At 42.9% G+C, this 22,401-nt stretch overlaps 2 protein-coding genes across 5 annotated transcripts in view; both read right to left on the reverse strand.

The window, feature by feature from the left end:
• EEF1AKMT1 (EEF1A lysine methyltransferase 1) overlaps nucleotides 1–338 on the reverse strand; it is a gene marked incomplete at both ends in the record, with an annotated part of 6,491 nt that extends 6,153 nt beyond the window's left edge. The window contains one exon of the mRNA XM_080689418.1: nucleotides 192–338. Within this exon, the coding sequence (XP_080545544.1) occupies nucleotides 192–338 (147 nt within the window). The remainder of the gene's footprint in view (nucleotides 1–191) is intronic.
• A 10,167-nt stretch (nucleotides 339–10,505) lies between these two features.
• XPO4 (exportin 4) overlaps nucleotides 10,506–22,401 on the reverse strand; it is a gene marked incomplete at both ends in the record, with an annotated part of 141,254 nt that continues 129,358 nt past the window's right edge. For 2 of the 4 annotated variants that reach the window (XM_080689165.1, XM_080689167.1), the window contains 6 exons: nucleotides 10,506–10,703; nucleotides 13,580–13,672; nucleotides 14,076–14,193; nucleotides 14,766–14,896; nucleotides 16,249–16,367; nucleotides 19,730–19,910. In XM_080689165.1, the coding sequence (XP_080545291.1) occupies nucleotides 10,506–10,703; nucleotides 13,580–13,672; nucleotides 14,076–14,193; nucleotides 14,766–14,896; nucleotides 16,249–16,367; nucleotides 19,730–19,910 (840 nt within the window). Of the gene's footprint in view, nucleotides 10,704–13,579; nucleotides 13,673–14,075; nucleotides 14,194–14,765; nucleotides 14,897–16,248; nucleotides 16,402–19,724; nucleotides 19,911–22,401 lie in introns of all 4 variants that reach the window. The other 2 variants (XM_080689164.1, XM_080689166.1) reach the window with 2 other exon arrangements.

A 22,401-nucleotide genomic window follows, 5' to 3' on the forward strand; every position in this document is an offset into this window, starting at 1 on the left:
ACCGCCGCCAGCCAGCTCATGGTCAGAACCAAGAGAGTCTGCACATACACTGAGCTACGACGTCCATGAACTGCTTTCTGTCCTTGACGAGAAGCACAGGTGATACAAACTTTGGTAGAACCAAACAGTGGACTTGGCACAAGACAGGCTGTGCACCAGGACCCAGATGAACCTGGAATGCATTTGCCTACCCAGTTCTCTTGTATGACTCCAACGTTGTATTTATCATCCCCACCCAGGTCAGCATATTGCTTCTGCTCAGCATAAAACTCCTGGAGCGCTGCTAAGGTATGAGAAGAGAGCTGGGGGGCATCGTCGTCGTCTCCCAGGTCACTCATCTCGCCTCCGCCTGACCTGCAGACAGGGAGTAACGGTGTGCTGTGGACTTTGTTTCCCCTCCCCACCAAGTAACACGGTTTTTTTGTGTGGTACTAGGGATAGAGCCCAGGGGGCATTCTACCACCAAGCTACACCTTGGCCCTACTTTACTTTTTTTTTTTCTCTCAAACCAATTTAATGTACTGATTTCAATGACTCCCACATTCAGGTCCTCTATATATATATGAGCTGTCCTTTTTTTCATACTAACATAGGCTGCAGTTCTAGGTGGCACAGATCCCAAAGCTTGATGGGAGCTTTTTATTTGGAAACACGGTCTCAGTAAGTTGTTAAGGCTAGCTTCGAACCCACCATCCTCCTGCCTCAGCCTCCCAAGTACGGGGGTTACAGGTGTGTGCCAGCTCACCTAGTATTTGTAGTCGGAAATGTATGTTTTGACTTTGGCATAGGATTTTACATCGACAGTGTTTTCTTTCAGTAAAGGTACACTTACAGGATCTGTTTACTGCATTGTTTTGAAATGAAATGTGCTAAGCCAGGTGTGGTGGCACATGCTTGTAATCGCAGTACTTGGGAGGCTGAGACAGGAGGACCACAAGCTCCTGGCCAGCCTCAGCAACTGAGACCCTGTTTCAAAATAAAGGAATAAAATAAGGCTGAGGGTATAGAGGTAGAATGGCCCTGGGTTCCAACCCCGGTACCAGAAAAGGAAAAAAAAAAAAAAGCTATTATCCTTCTTTATGTTCTTTTTTGTCTTTCTTTCCTGTGTTATGTTTATTGAACCCAGGGGCATTCTACCTCCGAGTTATACCCCCAGCCCTATTTTATTGTTATTGTGAAACATGATTTTGCTGGGTTGATGAGTCTCACTTCTTGCTAAGGCTGTCCCTGAACCTGCTATCCTCCTGTACTCACAAGTACTGAGATGACAAGTGTGTGCCACCACACCTGGCTTTTTTTTTTTTTTTTTTTTAGTTCTGAAACAAGCTCTCACTAGGTTGCTGAGAGTGGTCTCCAGCCTGTGGTCCTCCTGTTTCAGCCTCCCAAGTACTGCGCCAGGCTGGAGTGCTTTTGTTTATGATCCCTTGGTCGGATCCTCAGCACCACAAATGAATAAACCGTAATTGAAACTCTATCCTGTATTTTCACTTATTTTGTGATACTAGGGATTGAACCCAGGGGCATTCTACTTCTGAGGTACATCCCAAGTCTACTTTTTTTATCTTGAAGCTGAGGCTGGCCTTCAACTGCGGTTCCTGATGTCTCAGCCTCCCAAGTACCAGAATTACAGGCAAGTACCACCACCTGGACTTTAAATTAAAACAAAACAAACAAAAAGCACTATGGTAAAATAGGCTCGGGGCCGCTTATCTATAATCCCTGTACTTGGGAGGCTGAAACAGGAGGATCGCTGGTTCGATGTAGTGTGACTCTCAGGAACTTGGCGAGCCTATTTCAAAACTCCAAAAATGAAAAAGGGGCTGGCAGTGTAACTCGAAGGTAGAACCCCCCCCCCCCGGTTCCATTTCCAGCACCAAAAAAACAAAACAAACGAAGGTAAAGTTCACGCGGACAGAGCAGGCGGCCACGTTCCCTGCGGGGTTGCGTCGTGCGCGCCGCGGGGCCAGGCCTGCGAGACTGCCCGGACCTCGCCTCCAGGCCTGGGCCGCCCCTCCCTTCACGGCCCGGGCCACCGCCCCGCCTCCGCGACCGCGCTGGACGGAGGGTGGGGAGCCACCTAAGGACCCAAGGCCCTACCGGAGCTTGGGGCGCAGCAGCGATACCCACCGCCACTCACCTGTGCGGTGCGGGGGTAGCCCAGGTGAGCAGGAGCGCGGGAAGCCACCGCGCACGCGCAAGCGGGCCGCTCGCCAGCCGCGCATGCGCGCGCGGTCCTCTCACCTTTCTGGGTGCGCAGCCGCTCTGGCTAGCGGAGGGGGAGGCGGGGAGCTACCACGCATGCGCTGAGTCCGGCTGAGCAGAAAGTCTGTGCCGCGGGCTGGCTCCAGCTTTTCAAGCTATCTGCAGGAACCACCGAGGCTGAAGTTTGCTGGGACACCATTCCCTCAGGCTGTGTCTATTAAGATACCTCCGAGCATGAAAGTGAAGACACTCATTTTATTTGATGGTACTGGGGTTCCTAGAAACCCTTCTGCCTCCGAGCTACACTCACAGTCCTATTTTATATTTTTATTTTGAAACAGGGTCTCTTAAGCCAGCGAGGCTGGCTTCGAACCTGCGCGATCCTCCTGTCTCCGCCTCCCAAGCGCGGGGATTACAAGCGTGCGCCACCACGCCCTGCAAGACATTCATTTTAATTGGACTCGAGTTGAACGCACACATTTTGCAACGAGAGGCAGAGTTTTGCAAAGCTTCCTCTAATAATCGAAAAGCTAAAATATTAAAATAAGGTTTATAGCATCGATAGAATTAGATGGAAACGTGTGTGTGTGTGGGTACTGGGGGTGGAACCCAGGGGCTTTTCTACCTCCGAGCTATACTCCCAGACCTAGTTTTTATACTTTATTTGGAAACAGGGTCTAAGTTGCTGAGAGCTTCACTAAGTAGCCGAGGCTGGCTTCAAACCTGTGTGATTAGAGGGAAGCTTTTAACTGCGTTAGTCTTTCAGAGCCTTAAGTGCGGAGTGCACTGGTTCATATGTATTGAAACAAACAGCTCCCTAATCTATGTGGCCTTGTCAGGCGCACCGCCTCAGACAGCTCTTGGCAAGTGCGGACCCTTAGACCAGGCTCCCTTCACCTTGGCAGGCACAAGGAAGGGGGAGGTAACATTCAAACCGGGGCTGTAGGTCTATGATACTATGTTGCTGCCTCTCTTCCATTTTCACTTCCTCCTCACCAGTTTCACTGTCTTGCTAAGTTGTCTTGTCCTGCTGAGCAGCTTTAAATCTTGTCTGCTATAAATGAGTTGTGCAGTCCCCAGATGCCGCCGTTCAGTAACAAGCCCACACAGCAGCAGTTTATAACGGTGCGCCATAGTTTCCATTTTAAGTGTTGTTTCCAGTGGATGGTAACTCATGCTTCATTTTGACTTTCCTTTGAACCAAAGTCTATTAAGGGAAGTACTTCAAAACCAGGTGGAATGTAGCAAAGGGGCACGAAAGACAAATATGTTAAATAAAACCAGTTAACGTAAACCAGAAAACAATAACCAACTTTATGGAGGTGTATTTTTTTTTTTTTACAGAGGTAGTATTCCATACATAAGAGACAGATGTGATGTATAATTTCATAGAAAAACTTATGCAACAGCAAATCTTCATTGGTTTGAGACAGCAGATCTTTTTAAGCTTTCAAAGCCTCCACTGCCTTAATAGCATGTAGGAAGCAATAGCTGGGTGGGGTGGTGTAGCTCAGAAGTCGAGTGCCCCTAGGCTCCATCCCCAGACCCGCAAAAATATAATAATAATTTAGGTGAGCATGGTGCACACACTTGTAATCCCAGCATTTGGGAGGTTGAGACAGGATCACAGTTCGTGGATAGCCTCAGCTATGTGAGATCCTTTGCCACTCAGTGACACCCTGTTTCAAAATAAGGAATAAAAAATAAGGCTGAAGGTGTAACTCCAAGGTAGAATGGCCCTGGGTTCAATTCTCAGTAACACACACACACACACACACACACACACACACACACACACACACAAAATAAAGTAAATTTAACTGAACCAGGCACACCTGTAATCCTAGGACTTGGGAGGCTGAGAAGTCAGACTGCAGGTTTGAGAGGCTTGAGGGTGGCCTTAGCTGCTTAGTGGGGCTCTCAGGATCTTAGTGAGATGCTATTTCAAAACAAATATTAAAAAGGACTGGGGGTATAGCTCAAAGATTAGAATCCTCCTGGGTTTAATCACCAGTATTAAAAAAAATGAGAGAATGAGAGAGAATGAGAGAGAGAGAGAGAGAGAGAGAGAGAGAGAGAGTTAGAGTTAGAGTTTAACTGAACTTGAGATGAAAAAGAAGGCAAAGGAGCCAATCTGGGATCCTAACTTTTAGGACATTAACACCGTTCTGTAATCTAATTAGCACACCGAAGGCATCAGTCATAAGCCACTCAACATTAATTGGTTCATTTTTGGAGAGCATCGTTACTTTTTTTCTTTTTTGGTGGTACAAGAAATTGGGCCTTGAGGCATTCTACACCCCCCCCCTTACATCCCCAGACTAATTTTATTTATTTGGAAACAGAATCTCACTAGGTTACTGAGAGCCTCACTAAATTGCCGAGGCTGTCCTTGAACCTGAGATCCTCCAGTCTGAGCCTCCCAAGAACTAGGATTACAAGCATGCGCCACCGTGCCCAGCTAAAGATGTCTTTTAAGAAACAATAACATTTTCTACTTAATGAGGCCCTTTGCAACTTAGACCCCATTTCAAAATAAAGAATAAAAAAACAGGGCTGGGAGTGTAGCTTGGAGGTAGAATATCCCTGGGTAAAAAAAAAAAGGAAACAATACCAGTTTTTTATTAGAAAGCTTTAAAATCACCTATGGCTCTGGAATGATAGATGACTAGCCTTTGCTATATTTCAGTCCTTAGTAATGAGGGAAAACAAACATTCAAAATGCACTCTATTAGCCAGGCAGGTAGTGCACGATTGTAACCCCAGTACTTGGAAAGCTGAGGCAGAAGGATCACAGGTTAAGGGTAGCCCTGGCAACTCAGTCAGGTACTTTGCTATTAAGAACCTGTTTCAAAATAGAAATAAAATAGGGTTGGGGTGTAGCTCAGAAGTAGAAAGCCCCTGGGTTTGATATCTAGTACTACACACACAAAAAAAATACAGCACTCTACTTATCCCTATTAAACCACTCTTCTTTATATACTTACAATAGAATCAAATCTCAGTATGATTTAAGAAACATTATAAAGGAATAAATATTCAAAGCAAATGGCTTAAAATTAATAATTTTTAAAATGCCTTATTTTAAAATTAATTTTCACTGCTATGTTTACAAGATTTAAAATTGGGTAAAGGGTAAAAGCCTATCTAGCACACAGCAGAATAGTAACACTCTGTTTTCCAGACTCAACTACTAAAAATATTTACTACAAATTATCCCAATCTAATGATTTAACTTATAACTCTGAAACTGTTTCTAACACTGCGGGCTGAGGTGAAATACCTCGATTTTCTTTCTGAGCATGGACATGTCCTGAGGGCGGGCTTCTCGCAGAAGGGAGTGAGTCTTGATTTTCATGTACAGACATGTCTTTCATCACAGCCACTTCAGGACTGCATGGCGTTCTCCGTGCCAGCGATCCTATGATGGCAAGTGAGCGACCCCATTTCTACACTTTTCATTAAACAGTCTGGCTAAGTACCCAGGAATAAATCACACATGGTCAAAGCAAAAATGTAATAAAAATATTTAGTGAAATAACAACTTTTAACTCCCATTTGTGGATTTTAAAAATACAAATAATATATCAATTTGATATTTAGTTTGTAAATGTCTCAATGCATAGCCTTGACCTATTTTTTCAAATCATACTACCACATCTTTTGAAAAATTAAATGTAAGTTTATAGCTTCATTTTGCTAACAGAGGTAAATTTTTAAACCGTACACTCATCCCTGGATCTCTTTGAGGAAAAAAAAAAAAAAACTGAAAAGTCTTAGTGTAAGTTTAAAATTTTAATATTTATAAATTTAAAAAATTTTACACGTGCTGAATGGTAGCAGTGCTAACATTTTGTGACCATCAAACCACAAAGTCACTGCATAGAGCTTCTTTCTTCATCCACAGAATCAAATCACAATCCCAGTATTTGCAATTTGTCATAATCTCGTGGTAGAGAACACCACAGCAGGAAGCCCAGGTTCGGGACTCACTTGAGGTCAGATCCCCAGCAGGCATAGGGCACAGGTACAGCGTTAACTTCAGGCAAGGGAAGTCACCTGTCAGCACACACCGAGAGCTCCTAATAGCTCTTGGGTCTAAGAACACAGACTGAGAGCAAAGCACCCGCCTACTGCTGAGAAGGACTGAGGCCAGGCGAGGAGCAAGCCGCAGTGGCTGGAAGGCTATCTGGTTCCTGGGCCACACCTCCCAGCCGGAACGAGGGCATCACCACCTGGGCTGGCTTAGCACGTTCCAGTCCACACATAGACTCGCACACAGAGAGCTACAGGCTAGACACAGATTTCTTCATTCATCTTTAAAACAAAACAGAACGGATACCCATTATGAAGTGTCTGTCTTTACCTGAACCAATTGTATTCTTTGGCTACATGTCATGGGTTCCCATCATAATCAGACATACTTCACATTTCCTACATTAAAAAGCTTAAAGTTCAACTTGAACCATGGCACTTCAAATTTGAGCTCAGCAAGGTGCCTAATTTGAACATTTTTCAACTTTAGAGAATCGATTTTTAAATAATTCTTAAATGTAGTGTTTTTAGAATATAGCTACCAAGTCAGAGAAGAGCCACTTACATTTAAAAATAATTTAAGACATTATTATAGCATCAAATCATCTATGTTATTTTATGGAAAACTTTACAAAAAATTGTTAGAACCTCATATCTGAATCAGTTCCTTATTCTCTGGTTTGAAAAATAAATGAACAAAACCCCAAAGGAAGTGTGAGGTTTCTTCTGATTTAAAAGGTTAATATTTTACTCAGGAACCAATGACTGACAATTACCTGTCAGAGACAGCTAACTTAGTTTAAGTTCCAATGACAACCATCTCTAATAACAGAGGTGGCAAGCAGAAGACAAGAACGGGGACAGGAAAATAACCTCGAGTCCAAAGACACTGCCTGGCAAGAGACTCATACTTGAGACCTTTGAAATCGACAGAGTCTCCCTTCCACATTCAAGGGGGTCACAGGAGTGTTAACAGAAATGGGAAACATGGTAAAGTTAGGACTATAAAGACTTGAAATTTTTGGTAAAAGAGATTTCAATCAAAGCATGGGGAGAATTACAGAGATGATTGGTTTTGAAATGAAAATTGTGGGTAGGGAAGTAGTCATCTCATCTGAATAAAATTGCAATAAAATAAAGATTGAATTTGTAAAATTAGTTGTAAAAAACTGCAAGACTTGTTTACATAAAATGTCACACTTGATACCAGACAAAAAGCCCAATGCAGTGATATTAACATGCCACTCTGCCAAGGAAGCAAGAGAAAGCCAGGCAGGAAGACCCAGTGCCCACGCCTCAGTTAGGAAGGATAGCGGCAAATACCGAAAAGTAGTTTAGCTATCTATGCAGCCACCATCCAGCACAAGGACCATGAATCAGACCACCCCTTTGAACAGTTACAAGTACAGAGTTACAGGTGCCATGACATTAACACAACTGTGAGCTTACACAGTCCTTAGTAATTGTGCATGGGACTCATGAGTGATAGTGCCTTGGGAAACGAATGGATCAAGAACATAAAATGAGACTTAAACTAAACAAAGAGCGCATGGGAAACTAGAGGTTAAAGGATACTATATGAACAACAGAAATTTAATACCACACAAAAATCCAAAAATCAAATGCTTGACAATGTTCCTTAAACATATATAAAAAGGGTACAAATAATGTTTTTATTTTTAAAAAACCTTTTAACAACAGTCAGTTTTAATTGGAAAAACCCAATTTACTACAATTAAGCAAGTGTCCTTGATAGCCATTGGGCCAAGAACACTGAACAAAATACAACGTGATTTGAAGAGCTAAAAAGCATAGCTGAAGACAAAACTGGACAAACTAAGACCCAGACTAAACACCTAGTCAGGCAAACGCATACCCAAATGCCCTAAAGCAAGCGATATCTCCCTCACCCATAATATGATGGCATTCCCTACCTTCCCATCCCCTCATCTGCCATGAATCAACATTCTGATCTCTTAAGTATTATTTGGTCCAATCTGAAGTAGATCTTGTTTGAATTAAAACTGGCCTAATAACATTAGAGTATTATGATAGGAACCGGGCAAATTTAGAAAATATGTTTCCATCTTGTTAAATGCAGTATGATAGGAACTAGACAAATTTAGCAAATGTTTCCATCTCCCCAAAGTTATTAAATAAACGCAGATGCCTTTTTTTTGGTTCTGGGAATTAAACCCAAGGACAGTCTACCTCAAACATGTACCCTTTTTTTGTTTTGTTTTGTTTTAAAACAGGGTCTTGCTAAATTGCTGAGGCTGGACTTGAGCCAATCCTTTATCAGCCTCCTAAATACTAGGGGTAGATACCTTTTTTACTTACCAAGGCATTCTTTTCCTATCCAGCTTTGCCTTCAGTAATAACTTGATTAAAGCTTTGTTCTGGCCAGCAGACCTATCCAGTTGTGTGTCCTGGTGCCTTTGGAAAGGGACCATACTTATCACACACAGACACACGGTACACTACTCACGATGGCTGAGAAGTTTGAGAGCTGGACATACCAGAGGTCAAAGACATTATGAAACAAAGGGGTTGCTGCTGCACGCCACTCTGAGTTCCTTAAAGAAAAACAAGTCTACAAAGACACCATCTTGCACAGTATTCTGAAATACAAAGCTGGGTTTCTTCCTCTACCTTTATTGTTACTTGATGGCGATCAAAATGAGAGAAATGTTGCTCAAAGCGGTGCCATAGGCCTTGTGTTCACACCTATCCAAAGGCATGTGCCAGGGTAGATGTAACCAGATATGCATGTAATTCTGATATAAAAACCATACTTGCAGGCTGGCTTAGCAACAGGTGTCAAGAAAACGCAGAAGGAGAAAGCCTGCCCTCCCCTATGGTTCCAGATGTACCTGTGCCAGAAGTCCCCACCCCCTTCTGTGTTGCAAGACTCTGGGATTGCAGTGTAGGGGAGTTTCATATGCCTGCGGTATACAAATCAGCCTTCATTTCCATAATTTAAGCTAGCACATCGATTTAAGGGGAGCATGGTAGCAGTATAAAAATCCTGATTAGAAAGATCAAACTAAAGGATCTAAAGTGGATGTTTAAATCTGACATTAAATTTGCGTGGCTCTTGTGGCATGAGGCTGACACCACTTTAGCATAATTATTGCCCCTAATGCCCGGATGTGCAATAGACTGTGAATCCCTAATTCACATCCTTTAAAAATAGTTATTGCTTAAGCAAGCCATTCAGAGTAGATATGGGCTGTGTGGCTGGACAGACACACTAGGAAAGTCAACTACACAGGGATGAGCCTTTTGTCTCACTCATAAACCAACGCAAAGATGCACTCCAAGGGGCTACAGATTCAGAGCAGCAATCGCCCTGAGCCAACTCTGAAGCATCAAGACTTGATTTTTTACTAAAACAAATCTGCTCTTTTTTTCATCTTAAAATTAAGGCAATGAAATGGCTACGGTTCCTAAAGTTCTTTTTTACGGAACAAAAATATACACATATTTCCTCCTCAAGTTCAGGCATCAGAGGATGATCAGAGACTAATTACACAAAACTTGCAACACTGGGTTGACAGACAGAGAGAGAGAGAGAAACAGGGAGAGAGACATGAACGAAAAAGAAGCCAACAAACACCTGATGATTTTTCTTCCTGCTGAATTACCTAATCATTGAAGGGAGGAAATGTTGGAAAGCACAAAACCTCTTAAAGAGTTTTTGTTGTTTCTTGCATTGATTCAAAATTTTGGGGGTAATGAAGGGGAGGAACTTACTAAAATGAAGACTCTGGGGTCCAAGAACCAGAGATTCTGAACGAAGGCCCACAGTTGGGCCCAAGACTCTTCCTTTCAGCCTGCTCCTCACATGGTATAGGTGAGCTCCTGGCAATATTTTGAGAAGATTGCCTAAAACACACCTACCTAATGGTTGGTAACAAAAATTCTCACTTTGGCTAGCCACCTGTTTTGATAAGAGGGGACAAGGCACTGAATATGCATTTCATGGTGCCCATATCTGTTTGCACATATATGGAGTTGTATGTTGGAAATTTCACACCACCACTCAACATCTATAGGACATGTGTATGACAGACTGTGGCTAACCCTCACAGCAGAAGCCGACTCAGAGTTGACCTTTTCTATTACACTGCATTTTGTTTTGAAGTTTCAGGCTCTCCAAAAACCCAAAATGGCCAAAGGAAACGCAGAACAAGACAAGACTCCAGTCAATTTTCGGCAATTCAGTGCACTGTTCATAGAGGCTCTCACTTAAGCAAGGAGTCTTGTTATTTCACACAGAGGAGGCCTCCAACATTGGCCATCAACTCCTCTAAGCTCTTCAGAAAGGACATCTTCTGCTTCCGATCCAGCGTGGGAGGAGTGCTGCTCGCAGCAAGCTTGGTGAAGGCATCTGCGAGTCTCTGGTAGATGACCGGGTCTTGCTGGCTCGACAGCAGCGTCTCCACCAGTTCAGAATATTCGGCCTGTAGAAGAGATGGGATGCCCATGAGAGTGCTTCATCCTCAGAGCACTGAAGAGGTGACTACACCATGGGGTTCTGGGAGGCAGGGTATTTTGTGGTACTGGGGATGAACTCAGGGGCATTCTGCCTCCAAGCTACACCCTCAGCCCTATTTTTTATTCTTTATCTTGAAAGAGGGTCTCACTAAGTTATAGAGGGCCTCACTTAGTAGCTGAAGATGGCCATGAACCTGGATCCTCCTGTCTCAGCCTCCCAAGTACTAGGATTACAAGCATTGCATCACCACACCCGGCTTCTGACAACTCTTATTTATTTATTTATTTATTTATTTATTTATTTATTTGCGGTACTGGGGAAGGAACCCAGGGGCATTTGACCTCCAAGCTACATCCCAGCCCTATTTTTTATTCTTTATTTTGAAACAGGGTCTCACTGAGTTGCAAAGGGCCTCACTAAGTAGCTGAGACTGCCTACCAACTGCAATCCTGTCTCAGCCTCCCAAATGCTGGGATTACAAGCGTGCACCACCAAGCCCGACCTGATAAGTCTTTTTAATAGCATTTACTGAATGTTAACTTGAGGTACTTTCTTGTGAATAAATTCATTTACTGAACATCATACTGTGGTGAGGTCAGTACTGTATGTTCCCATTACAGATGGAGGCTCTTCCACACAAGTGGGGAAGGACCACCTCCAGACTGTGCGGGGCTATGTGGCAAGCCTGGGCCATGACCATTGGTGACTGGTGTGGTTGCATCTGTGTTTTCAAGCCACATTATTCCTATTTATTTTGCACTTTACATGTAACCTGAGTCTGTAGTGTGATTCTCAACAGCTGTTCAGAGGCTAGTAGTGACAATTGCAGCTACCAGTTCTAGGCCAGCAGATGCACACAGGTGTCTGAGGACGAATATAGTAGAGGAAGGGCTCAGAGCTGCCTCTAAGGTAGAGGCAGAATATTCAGAAAGCTCTGAGCCAGCACTGTGCCCAGCAGTCCTTCAAGAAAGGGCAGGAATGGGGCTTTATTTGATGTTTTTGTGGTACTGGGGATTGAATTCAGGGGCATTCTACTTCTATGCTATACTCCCAGCCCTATTTTTTAATTCTTCATTTTCAAACAGGGAATAAGTAGCGGAACCCACGATCCTTCTGTCTCAGCCTCCCAAGTATCGGGATTAAAAGCATGCTCCACCATGCCCGGCTTATGCACTCTTTCTAAAGGGTGTGAATATATAATATAAACAAAAACCCAAAAAGGACAGGGAAGAAAGTCTCTCAGAATGCACTAGCTTCAAATTATGGGAAAAGGAGGCATAACTTCCTAATAAGCATCAAGGGAGTCATATGACAGAGAAAGACCACAAATCTAAGTGGGGCCTGCAGAAAATGGCTGGAGCTGGAGAAATGAAATCTCAGACATCTTCAGCTCAGGGTGTAAGAAGTCCAGAGGAAGGGGCTTGCCTCAAAATCCCTACCATGTTTAGAAAGGGAAGTTAAGATGCAAAGCTTCTCTAGCCAATCATTTGCCATGCCAGGGGGTCTCTCTGTGTATGAGATGGGCAAGAGAAGCTGCATCAGTTCGTGACCCAATGCAGTCCTTCTTATAGACCGATAGGCATCTACCCAACAAGAAATGGAGCCAGGGGAGCTAGCATAATATTCTTCTGCTACATTAGTGTCAGTGACACTCCAGAATCTTAAAGGTTCAACAAAATAAAACAAGCTGAGATATAAGGATAGCAGGGTTCAAGGCCAGCCTCAGCAACTTAGTGAGACTCTGTTTCAAAATAAAAAATAAAAAAAAGGTAGGGAGTATAGCTCAGAGGTAGAACGTCCTTATGTTCAATCCCTGGTTCCAAAACAAAACAAAATGCTGTTTTCCATAATATAAAACAAAATAATATACTCTTCTTTTTTGCAATATTGAGGATGGAACCCAGAGGCATTGTACCTCTAAGCTACACTGCCAGCCCTAATTTTTATTCTTTATTTTGAAACAGGGTCTCACTAAGTTGCAAAGGGCATTACTAAGTAGCTAAGGCTGTCCACGAATCGCAATCCTCTGGTCTCAGCCTCCCGAATGCTGGGATTAGAAGCCTGTGCCACCATGCCTGGCTCCCAGTCCTATTTTTTTCTTTTTTGGTATGTGTGTGTGTGGGGGGGGGGGGGATGGAACCAGAGGCATCTGATCTCCGAGCTACACCTCCTACCCTATTTTTTGTTCTTTATTTTGAAACCGGGTCTCATTAATTTGCTGAGGGCCTCACTAAGTAGCTGAGGCTGTCCGCAAAACAGGATTCTCCAGTCTCAGCCTCTGTGTGCTGGGATTACAAGCGTGCGTCACCACACCCAATTTACCCCAGCCTTGTTTGTATTCTTTACTTTGAAACAGGGCCTCACTAAGTAGCTGAAGCTGTCTGCGAATCACGACCCTCCTGTCTCGGCCTCCAGAGTGCTGGGATACAAGCCTGTGCCACTACGCCCGGCTCCTCAATATACTATTCTTTATACTTTCAGGAAGCAAACCTCTCCTGGTCCCCAATCTTGTTCACGTGTCACCTTTATGAAATCTGCATTCCTCAAGGACAGTGACTGTATACTTGTTATCACTCATGCTGTGTACCTGGCTTCTAGCACAGTTGTTTAAGGACTAACTTTGGGGCAGTAATTTGTACAAAAGATGGTACACAGGGAAAATAAACACTTTTGAGCTAAAAAACAGCATGGTTGATGAACACAAAATAAAAATTTAGCGCTAATAAGGAAGCTAAGAAATACTGCTTCACTGAACTAGATAGAGCTGAAGTTGTGCATCACAGATCCTGTAAAACCAAATGCAGGTAAGCCATCACCCCTGACTGAAGGTGTGCCCAGTACCTGATGCAGGCACACCAGCGTGTAGAAAGCTTCCCCAGCCGCAGTGGTCATCTCGGTGTTGTGCTTCTGCAAAACCAGCATGTCAAAAACCAGCTGGAATGACATACAAAAATATTGGATTGTCATATATTCTTCTGTCTTCTCCCAGTCCAAAACACAAAGAGGAATGGCAGTTATCTTCTATTTACTGCATTGATTTCAAAATTAAACTGGTTTGTAAAAAATCCAAGGATAACCTGCTGCTCTTAATACTTGCTGATATCTGAATAATCAAACTATCAAATTCCCCATTACATTTACCATATAAATTTTCAAGAACACAAAATAAAAGTGGGTGAGGACATGTTCCTAAAGAATTAGGCTTCCAAAACACAGGAAGCAAGTGTTCCCTCCTTTCTGAAATAACACGGATTCCTTCATTTGAATCAAGAATTACCTACACTGACTACACTTGTCAAAGTATATGACTTTTTTACCTACAGAGCAAACACCTTACCTTAAGAAAGTGCCGTGTTGCTAGGAAAAGTGGAGACTCTGTTTCGTGGGCTTTTGCACACTGCTCAGCTAGTGGCGTCAAGGCCTCCAGGCAGAGCTGGCATACTTCTGAGCTCATTCTGATCACAAAGGTCAAGGAACAAACCAGACTAGAGATACCTGACTTTTTGTTTTGTTTTGTTTTTGATACCTGACTTATAATACAAACAATTACAGCTAGTTCTGAAGGCACAACAAGCTCTAGAAATGAGCACAGATGTATGAGCAGATGATAAATAATATACCTTAACTGAGTTATGAAGGGAAAAAAGATTTCCACTGTTTTTGAGATGACCTGTAAGAGTTTTGTTTGGGACGAGTGATGCCTTTCTTGCTTTTGCTTATGACGTATAGTATACAGCTGGTGGGAGGTCATAGCATTCTCTGATATTAGGGGCTAAGACCAGAGACCCAGAAATAACATATGGCACTGCCAATGAAGAAGAGACTTTGAGATGAAGGGCCTGAGGCCTCAGGGACCTATGAATAGAGGACAAGATGAGGCAAATCAACAACAGAAACACAGAAGTTGAGCAGTTAGAGACGACAACTTTGGGAGATATAAAACTAAACCAGAAAAGAAAATTACAAATTTAAAAAACTTTTAAGTAACAACTTCCCACCAGTGACAACAATGTTCTTTAAAGGATATGAGGTCATTCCTAGTTCTAGGGAGTACATCAGACTTTTAAACAGATCCTCAGGAAGCTGTGGTATTTTTTCAGGAAAAATCTCACAGATAAACGTAATTAGTTTGTAGTATTGATTACAAAGGGTTGGAAACTGAAAAATAAATATTAAATATTTAGATGCTCAATAGTCTTTAATTCTTATTTTCATTAAAGCAACAAAGTAACCAACAAGGTTCTAAGTAGTATATGGTTCTAAGTAGTTTTTTCTTTAAAAAACCATGTAGCCAGGCGGAGACAGGAGGATCCTGCAGGTTCGTAGCCAGCTCCTGGTTTAAGAGACCCTGTTTCAAAAATATAAAATAGGTCTGGGAGTGTAGCCCAGAGGTAGAGGGGCTTCCAGGAACCCCAGTATCACCCCCCAAAAAAAAAAAAAAGATAAATAAGTAATAAAAAACCATGTAAAGAGTTGGGCTTCGTGGTGTACACTTATAATTTCAATATGTGGGAGGCTGAGACAGGAGGATTGTAGGTTCTCAGCCAGCCTCAGCTATTTAGTGAGGCTCCCCGCAACTTAGTGAGACGCTGTTTCAAAATAAAAAAGAGAGCTGGGGGTGTAGCTTGGAGGTAGAATGTCCCTGGGTTTCATCCCCAGGAAAACAAAACAAAACAAACAAATAAATAAAAGCTGGGCACGGTGGTACATGCTTGTAATCTCAGCATTTGGGAGGCTGAGACCTGGAGGATCGCAGTTGGCGGACAGCCTCAGCTACTTAGTGAGGCCCTCTGCAACTCAGTGAGACTTTTCAAAATAAAGAATAAAAAATAGGGCAGGGGGTGTAGCTCGGAGGTCAAATCCCCCTGGGCTCCATCCCCAGACCTGAAAAAATAAAAATAAAATACCAAACCATATACATAATATAAAAAGCATGATCAGGAAGTGGCACACGCCTACAATCCCAACACTTGGGGGGCTAAGACAGGTGGGTCTACAGTTCAAGGCCAGTGTGGGAAACTTAGCAAAATCCTGTTTCAAAATAACAACATGCCGGGCGTGGTGGTGCACACTTTTAATTCCAGCACTTGGGAGGCTAAGACAGGAGGATTGCGCAGGTTCAAAGCCAGCCTCAGCTACTGAGTGAGGCTCTCAGCAACTTAGACTCTGTTTCCAAATAAAGTATAAAATAGGTCTGGGAGTATAGTCCAGAGGTAGAAAGCCACTGGATTCTACCCCTAGTACCACACACACACACACACACAAAAAAAAGTCAAAATAACAACAACAAAAATAAACAATCCAGTCACTAAGAGTAAAGACACTAGGAACTAACAGAAATAAGACAAGTAACAGAATGCAAAAATTTTATTTTCATGCACAGATATATTTCCTTACTTTCATAAACAGATGTAATTCCTTAAAAAAATCAGATGCATGTTGTTCTCTAGAGCATCTCTGAATGTTGACAGTTCATAGTATTACTGCTCACATTCCCTTTCTTTAGTTACCTTCAAAAGATCCTGTGACATCAAGGGCAGGATGAGGTTCACCCCATATAACACGACATCAGCTGCTGACACAGATCTGCTGGCTGCTTGACCTGGCTCGTGTCCTCTGAAGACTTCATCTACCAAAGCAGAAACAGTCTTATCATGAAATTGCTGAGTCTCCCAAGTTCATATTCTGCTTTTATGAAAACAAATTCAAGGCCCAAATTAACCCGTGAGTGATAATGAAGAACTATGATCAGGCATAGCCCCATTCCATCCTTTTATGTCTTATTTGTCAGGGAATCTGAGGATTTGGTGCAGCAGTATTGGAGAGGTGGAAGCAGGCGACAGTCTAGAAATAAAAGTAACACTAAAGATTAACCTAACATAAGCCTGGTGTGGTGACGCATGCTTGAAATCCCAGCATTCGGGAGGCTGAGACTGGAGGATCCCGGTTCATGGCCAGCCTCAGCTACTTCGTGAGCCCCCCTGCAACTCAGTGAGACCCTGTTTCAAAATAAAGAATAAAAAACAGGGCAGGGGGGTGTTGCTCGGAGGTCAAATGCCCCTGGGTTCCATCCCCAAACCTGTAAAAAACAAAATAGAAGAAAGAAAGAAAGAAAGAAAGAAAGAAAGAAAGAAAGAAAGAAAGAAAGAAAGAAAGAAAGAAGGAAAGAAAGGAAGGAAGGAAGGAAAATAGAACAGGGGGTGTAGCTCAGAGGGCAAATGCCCTTGGGTTCCACCTCCAGACTCGGAAAAAGGAAACAAACAAACAAAAAAAAAGATTAAACTAACATAAAATGAAACAAGGGTCTACTGATACCTGCCATGCTATGAGGTAAAGGGGTAAATCATTCCTATATTAACACTGATGTCTTATGTGTATGGAATCTTTCAAAGCTCAAAACGTTGAGAGAAAATATGGAAATGACAATGTTACAAAAAAAGAGTAGTTCTCTTAAAAGAGGAGCAACCTATATGAAGGATTATTATTCGTATTATATATAGTTATATCTAGAGATAAGTTCATGAGAATATTAAGACCCAAATAGCTAAGTGAGCAACATTCATGAATAGATTCAAGGAAACCTTGAATCTAATATAAAAAAAAAAACCTTGAATCTAATTTAAAAAAAAAAGTTCATTCCAATTATAAATCAACAGCACTTTTTTTTTTTTTTTTTTTTTTTGCAGTACTGGGGATGGAACCCAGGAGCATTCTACCAACAAGCTACACTCCCAGCCCTATTTTTATTCTTTATTTTGAAACACAGGGTCTCACTGAGTTGTAAATGGCCTCACTAAGTAGCTGAGGCTGTCTGCTAATCTTACTGATCCTCCTGACTCAGCCTCCCAAATGCTGGGATGCACATGCCCAATATTAAGGAAACAAAGTATATAATAAGATGTAGACGATGGGCTTGATGGCCCACAACTGTAAGCATTACAGTACTTGGAAAGCTAAGGCAGAAGGACCAAAGGTTTAAGGTCAGCCTGGGCAACTCAGTGAAACCCTGTCTCAAAATAAAAAGCCAAGCCGAGCCGGGCGTGGTGGCACACGCTTGTAATCCCCAGGCTTGGGAGGTGGAGACAGGAGGATCGAGCAGGTTCGAAGCCAGCCGCGCTGGCTTAAGAGACCCTGTTTCCACATAAAAAAACTATTTAAAAAAATAGGTCTGGGAGTGTAGCCCGTGGGAGTGTAGCCCAGAGGTAGAAGGGCTTCCAGGAACCCCAGTACCACCAAAAAAAAAAAAAGCCAAGTGTGGTAGCACACACCAGTATTCTAGTACTTGGGAGGCTAAGACAGGAGGATCACAGATTCATGGCTAGCTTCAACCACTTAGTGAGGCCCTTGGCAACTTGATGAGACTCTGTTTCAAAATAAAAAATAAAACAGGGAAAAGCCAAGCGTGGTGGTGCATGTTTGTAGTCCCAGGATTTGGGAGGCTGAAACAAAAGGATCTCAGTTTATGGACAGCCTCAGCTACTTAGTGAGGCCCTTTGCAACTCAGTGAGACCATGTTTCAAAATAAAGAATAAAAAATAGGGCTGGGGGTATAGCTCAAGGTAGAATGACCCTGGGTTCCATCCCTAGTAGTGCAAAAATTAAAATAAATAAATAAAAATTTAAAAAAATAATAAAACAGGCCTGAGGGTTTAGCTCAGAGACAGAATGCCCTGGGTTCAATTCCCTAGTAACTAAATTAATAAGTTAATAATATCTGTGTTTTGGGGGGAGGAGGGTACTGGGAAATTCTACCCCTGAACTATATCCCCAGGCCCCCTTTTTTCTTTTTTGTGGTACAAGGGATGGAATTCAGGGACATTGTATCTCTAAGTGACACTACCAGCCTTACTTTATTTTTATTTTTAAAACATGGTCTCACTAGGTTGATGAGAATCTCACTACTTGCTGAGGCTATCCTCAAAAATGCTACTCTCCTGTCAGCCTCCCAAATACTGGTATTACAGGCTTGTGCCACACAATGCCTGGTTTTGATCTCTCTCCCTCCCTCCTTATTTGAAACAGCGTCTCATTCTGTTGTCCAGATTGGCCTTGAACTTCCACGATCAAGTTGTCTGCCTATGCAGGAATAGTGACACACGTTTGGAATCCCAGTACTTGGTAGGCTGAAACAGGAGGATCTGGGTTCTGGGATACCCTCGGCTTCTTAGTGAGGCCCTCCACAACATAGTGAGACCCTGTTTTATTTTTTTGTTTGTGGTACTGGGGTTCCTAGAAGCCCTTCTACCTCCGGGCTACACTCCCAGACCTATTTTATATATTTTTAAAATTTGGAAACAGGGTCTCTTAAGCCAGTGAGGCAGGCTCTGAACCAGCACGATCCTCCTATCTCCGCCTCCCAAGCGCGGGGATTACAAGCATACGCCACCACGCCCGGCAAGACCCTGTTTTAAAATAAAGAATAAAAAATCAGGCTGGGGATGTAGTTTGGAGGTAGAATGATAGAAAGCCCCTGGGTTTAATACACACACACACACACACACACACACACACACACACACACACACACACACACACACACACAAAAAAAAAGCTGTCTGCCTCCTGAGTTGCTAGACAGCACAGAATGCTCATGGAAGAAAAGATGGGCAGAAAGGGTTCTTAGTCCCTGCCTAAATCCAACCAAAGAAATCAACTTTCATATGTTTTGTGAACTGAACTTCATAGAATTTCATTTAAAGAAAACAATTTCAGCCGGGCGTGGTGGCACACGCTTGTAATCCCCGCGCTTGGGAGGCGGGGACAGGAGGATTGCGCAGGTTCGAAGCCAGTGCACGGGCTTAAGAGATCCTGTTTCCAAATAAAAAAGTATAAAATGGGTCTGGGAATGTAGCACGGAGGTAGAAGGGTTTCCAGGAACCTCAGTACTACCAAATAAACAAATAAACAAACAAATAAATAAAACTATTTCCATTTTTCCCCCTAAAAAAAAAAATCAATAACAAGTTTAAAAACTACCACATTCCACTTTACCTGTGTCACTGAAGTCTATGAACTCTTTAGAAAGAAGGTTGGTCAGAAGCTCCATAATGAGAAGCAGGTCTTGGTACTGCTCCTCTTCTGCTGTAACGTCTATTCTTTGCCGCCCTAAATTATTCTTAGAATATACTTGCAGCAAAGTAAGGCAGGCTTCATATAAGTTCATGGCCTTAGACTGTAAGAAAACATGCATAAATTACACGACACGGCAGAATAAGACAGGAAACTGGAGACGTTAAAGAAGTTTGGATTTCCTCCAATTCCAATACTAGCTCTAATGCTTTCTCTTTTGGGGAGAGGAGGGGCAGCCCTGGTTGTTTAACATGGAAGCATTCAGACCTCACAGGTAACAAGCATGTGCCACCATATCTGGCCCTCCAGCCCTTTTATTAACTTTTTTTCTTAAGAAGTTTCATTAAGTTGCTGAGACTGGCCTTCATTGAAGCTTTGATCCTCTTGTCTCAATCACCCAAGTACTGGGATTATAGGCATGCACCACCATACCCATCCTCATCCTTTTTTTTTTTTTTTGTACTGGGAATGGAATCTAGGGGCATTCTACCTCTGAGCTATACCCCCAACCCTTTTTTTTTATTCTTCATGTTTGAAACAGGGTCTGAGTGAGTTGCAAAGGCCCTAAGTAGCTGAATCGTTTTTCTCCTGTGTCAGCCTCCCAAACGTTGGGATTACAAATGTGCGCCTCCAGGACTGGCTTGTTTTAATATTAAAACAAGTATGGGGCCAGGCCTGGTGGCATACGCTTGTAATCCCTGGGCTTGGGAGGCGGAGACAGGAGGATCGTGCTGGTTCGGAGCCAGCCTTGCTGGCTTAAGAGACCCTGTTTCCAAATAAAAAATATAAAATAGGTCTGGGAATGTAGCCCAGAGGTAGAAGGGCTTCCAGGAACCCCAGCACCACCCCCCTCCAAAAAAAAAAAAAAAAATACATAGTCAGGCATGGTGGTGCGTACTATAAGTCTCAGTACTTGAGAAACTGAGACAGGAGGATTGCAGGTTCACAGCCAGCCTCAGCTACTTAGTGAGGTCATCTGCAATTTACTGAGACCCTATCTATCATAAAATAAAGAATATAAAATAGAGCTGGGGCTGAGTCTCAGTCTCAGCTACTACTTAGGGAAGCCCTGTGCAACTCAGCAAACCCCTGTTTCAAAATAACAACGAATAAAATAATAGGGCTGGGTGTAGCTCGAGGAAGTATGCCCCTAGGCTCTCTCCCTGGTACTGCAAAAGAAAATGGAAAAAAAAAAAAAAAAAAAAAAGCCGGGGGGCGGGGGGGGGCAGGAGGAGGATATCTTTGCAATAATAAAAAAGTCCATATTTGAGAAGGGAGGATCTAGGTTCCCAGTCAACCTCAGCTATTTAATGAGGCCTTCTACAACTCAGTGAGACCCTGTTTCAAAATAAAGAATAAAAAATAAGGGCTGGTGGTGTAGCTTGGAGGTACAATGCCCCTGGGTTCAATCCCGAGTAGCGCGCGCGCGCGCGCACACACACACACACACTTATAATCCCAGCATTTGGGAGGCTGAGACAGGAGGATTGCGGTTTGTGGCCAGCATCAGATACTTAGTGAGGGTCTTTGAAACCCAGAGAAACCCTGTTTCTAAAATAAAGAATAGCTGGGCGTGATGCCTCACACTTGTACCCCCAGCACTTGGGAAGCTGAGACAAGAGGATCACATGGGTTCAAAGCCAGCCTCAGCTACTAAGTGAGATCCTGTTTCCAAATAAAGTATAAAATAGGTCTGGGAGTATAGTCCGGAAGGAAGTAGAAAATCCCCTGGGTTCCATGCTCAGTACCACAAAAAAAAAAAAAAAAAAAAAAAAGAATAAAAAATAGGGCTGCAGCTGGGAGGTAGAATAGAATGCCCCTGGGTTCCACTCCCAGTACTGTCCCCCTCAAAAAAGACAGTTATATTTAAAACATGAGCCTTTTTCTAATAAAATTTTAGGGCTAAATTTTACTTATTCAATATGACTTCTGAATCACGGGTTCTTTTTAAGTCTTCTTGAATGAGCTCTTAGAAGAATAAAAATATGCCAAGTGTGGTGATGCACGCTTGTAATCCCCGCGCTTGGGAGGCGGAGACAGGAGGATCTCGCTGGCTTAAGAGACCCTGTTTCCAAATAAAAATATATAAAATAGGTCTGGGAGTGTAGCCCAGATGTAGAAGGGCTTCCAGGAACCCCAGTACCACAAAAGAAAAAAAGAAAAGAAAAAAAAAAAGAAAAAGAACTTGAAATAATTTATTATGCTCTCGTATACAGAATAAAAATATTGGTGGTATACACCTACTCCTAGTCCTTGGGAGGCTGAGACAGGAGGTTCGCAGGATAGGAGATGACCTCAGCAGATAGTGAGACTCTCATCAACCTAGCAAGACCCTATTTCAAAATTTAAAAAAAGCCAAGCTTGGTGGCACACACTTGTAATCCCAGTACTCAAAAGGCTGAGATAGGATAGCTGGTTCATAGCCAGCCTCAGCAGCTTACTGTGGCCCTCTGAATCATAGTGAGACCCTGTTTCAAAATAAAAAACAGGACTAGAGGTGTAGCTCGGAGGTAAAATGGCCTTGGGTTCCATCACCAGCACTACCATAAAAGAGGGGGCTGGCGGTACAGCTTTGAAGTTGAATGCTTCTGGGT

Source organism: Muscardinus avellanarius (genome assembly GCF_963383645.1).
Source record: "Muscardinus avellanarius genome assembly, chromosome: 2".
NCBI classification, from domain to species: Eukaryota; Metazoa; Chordata; class Mammalia; order Rodentia; family Gliridae; genus Muscardinus; species Muscardinus avellanarius.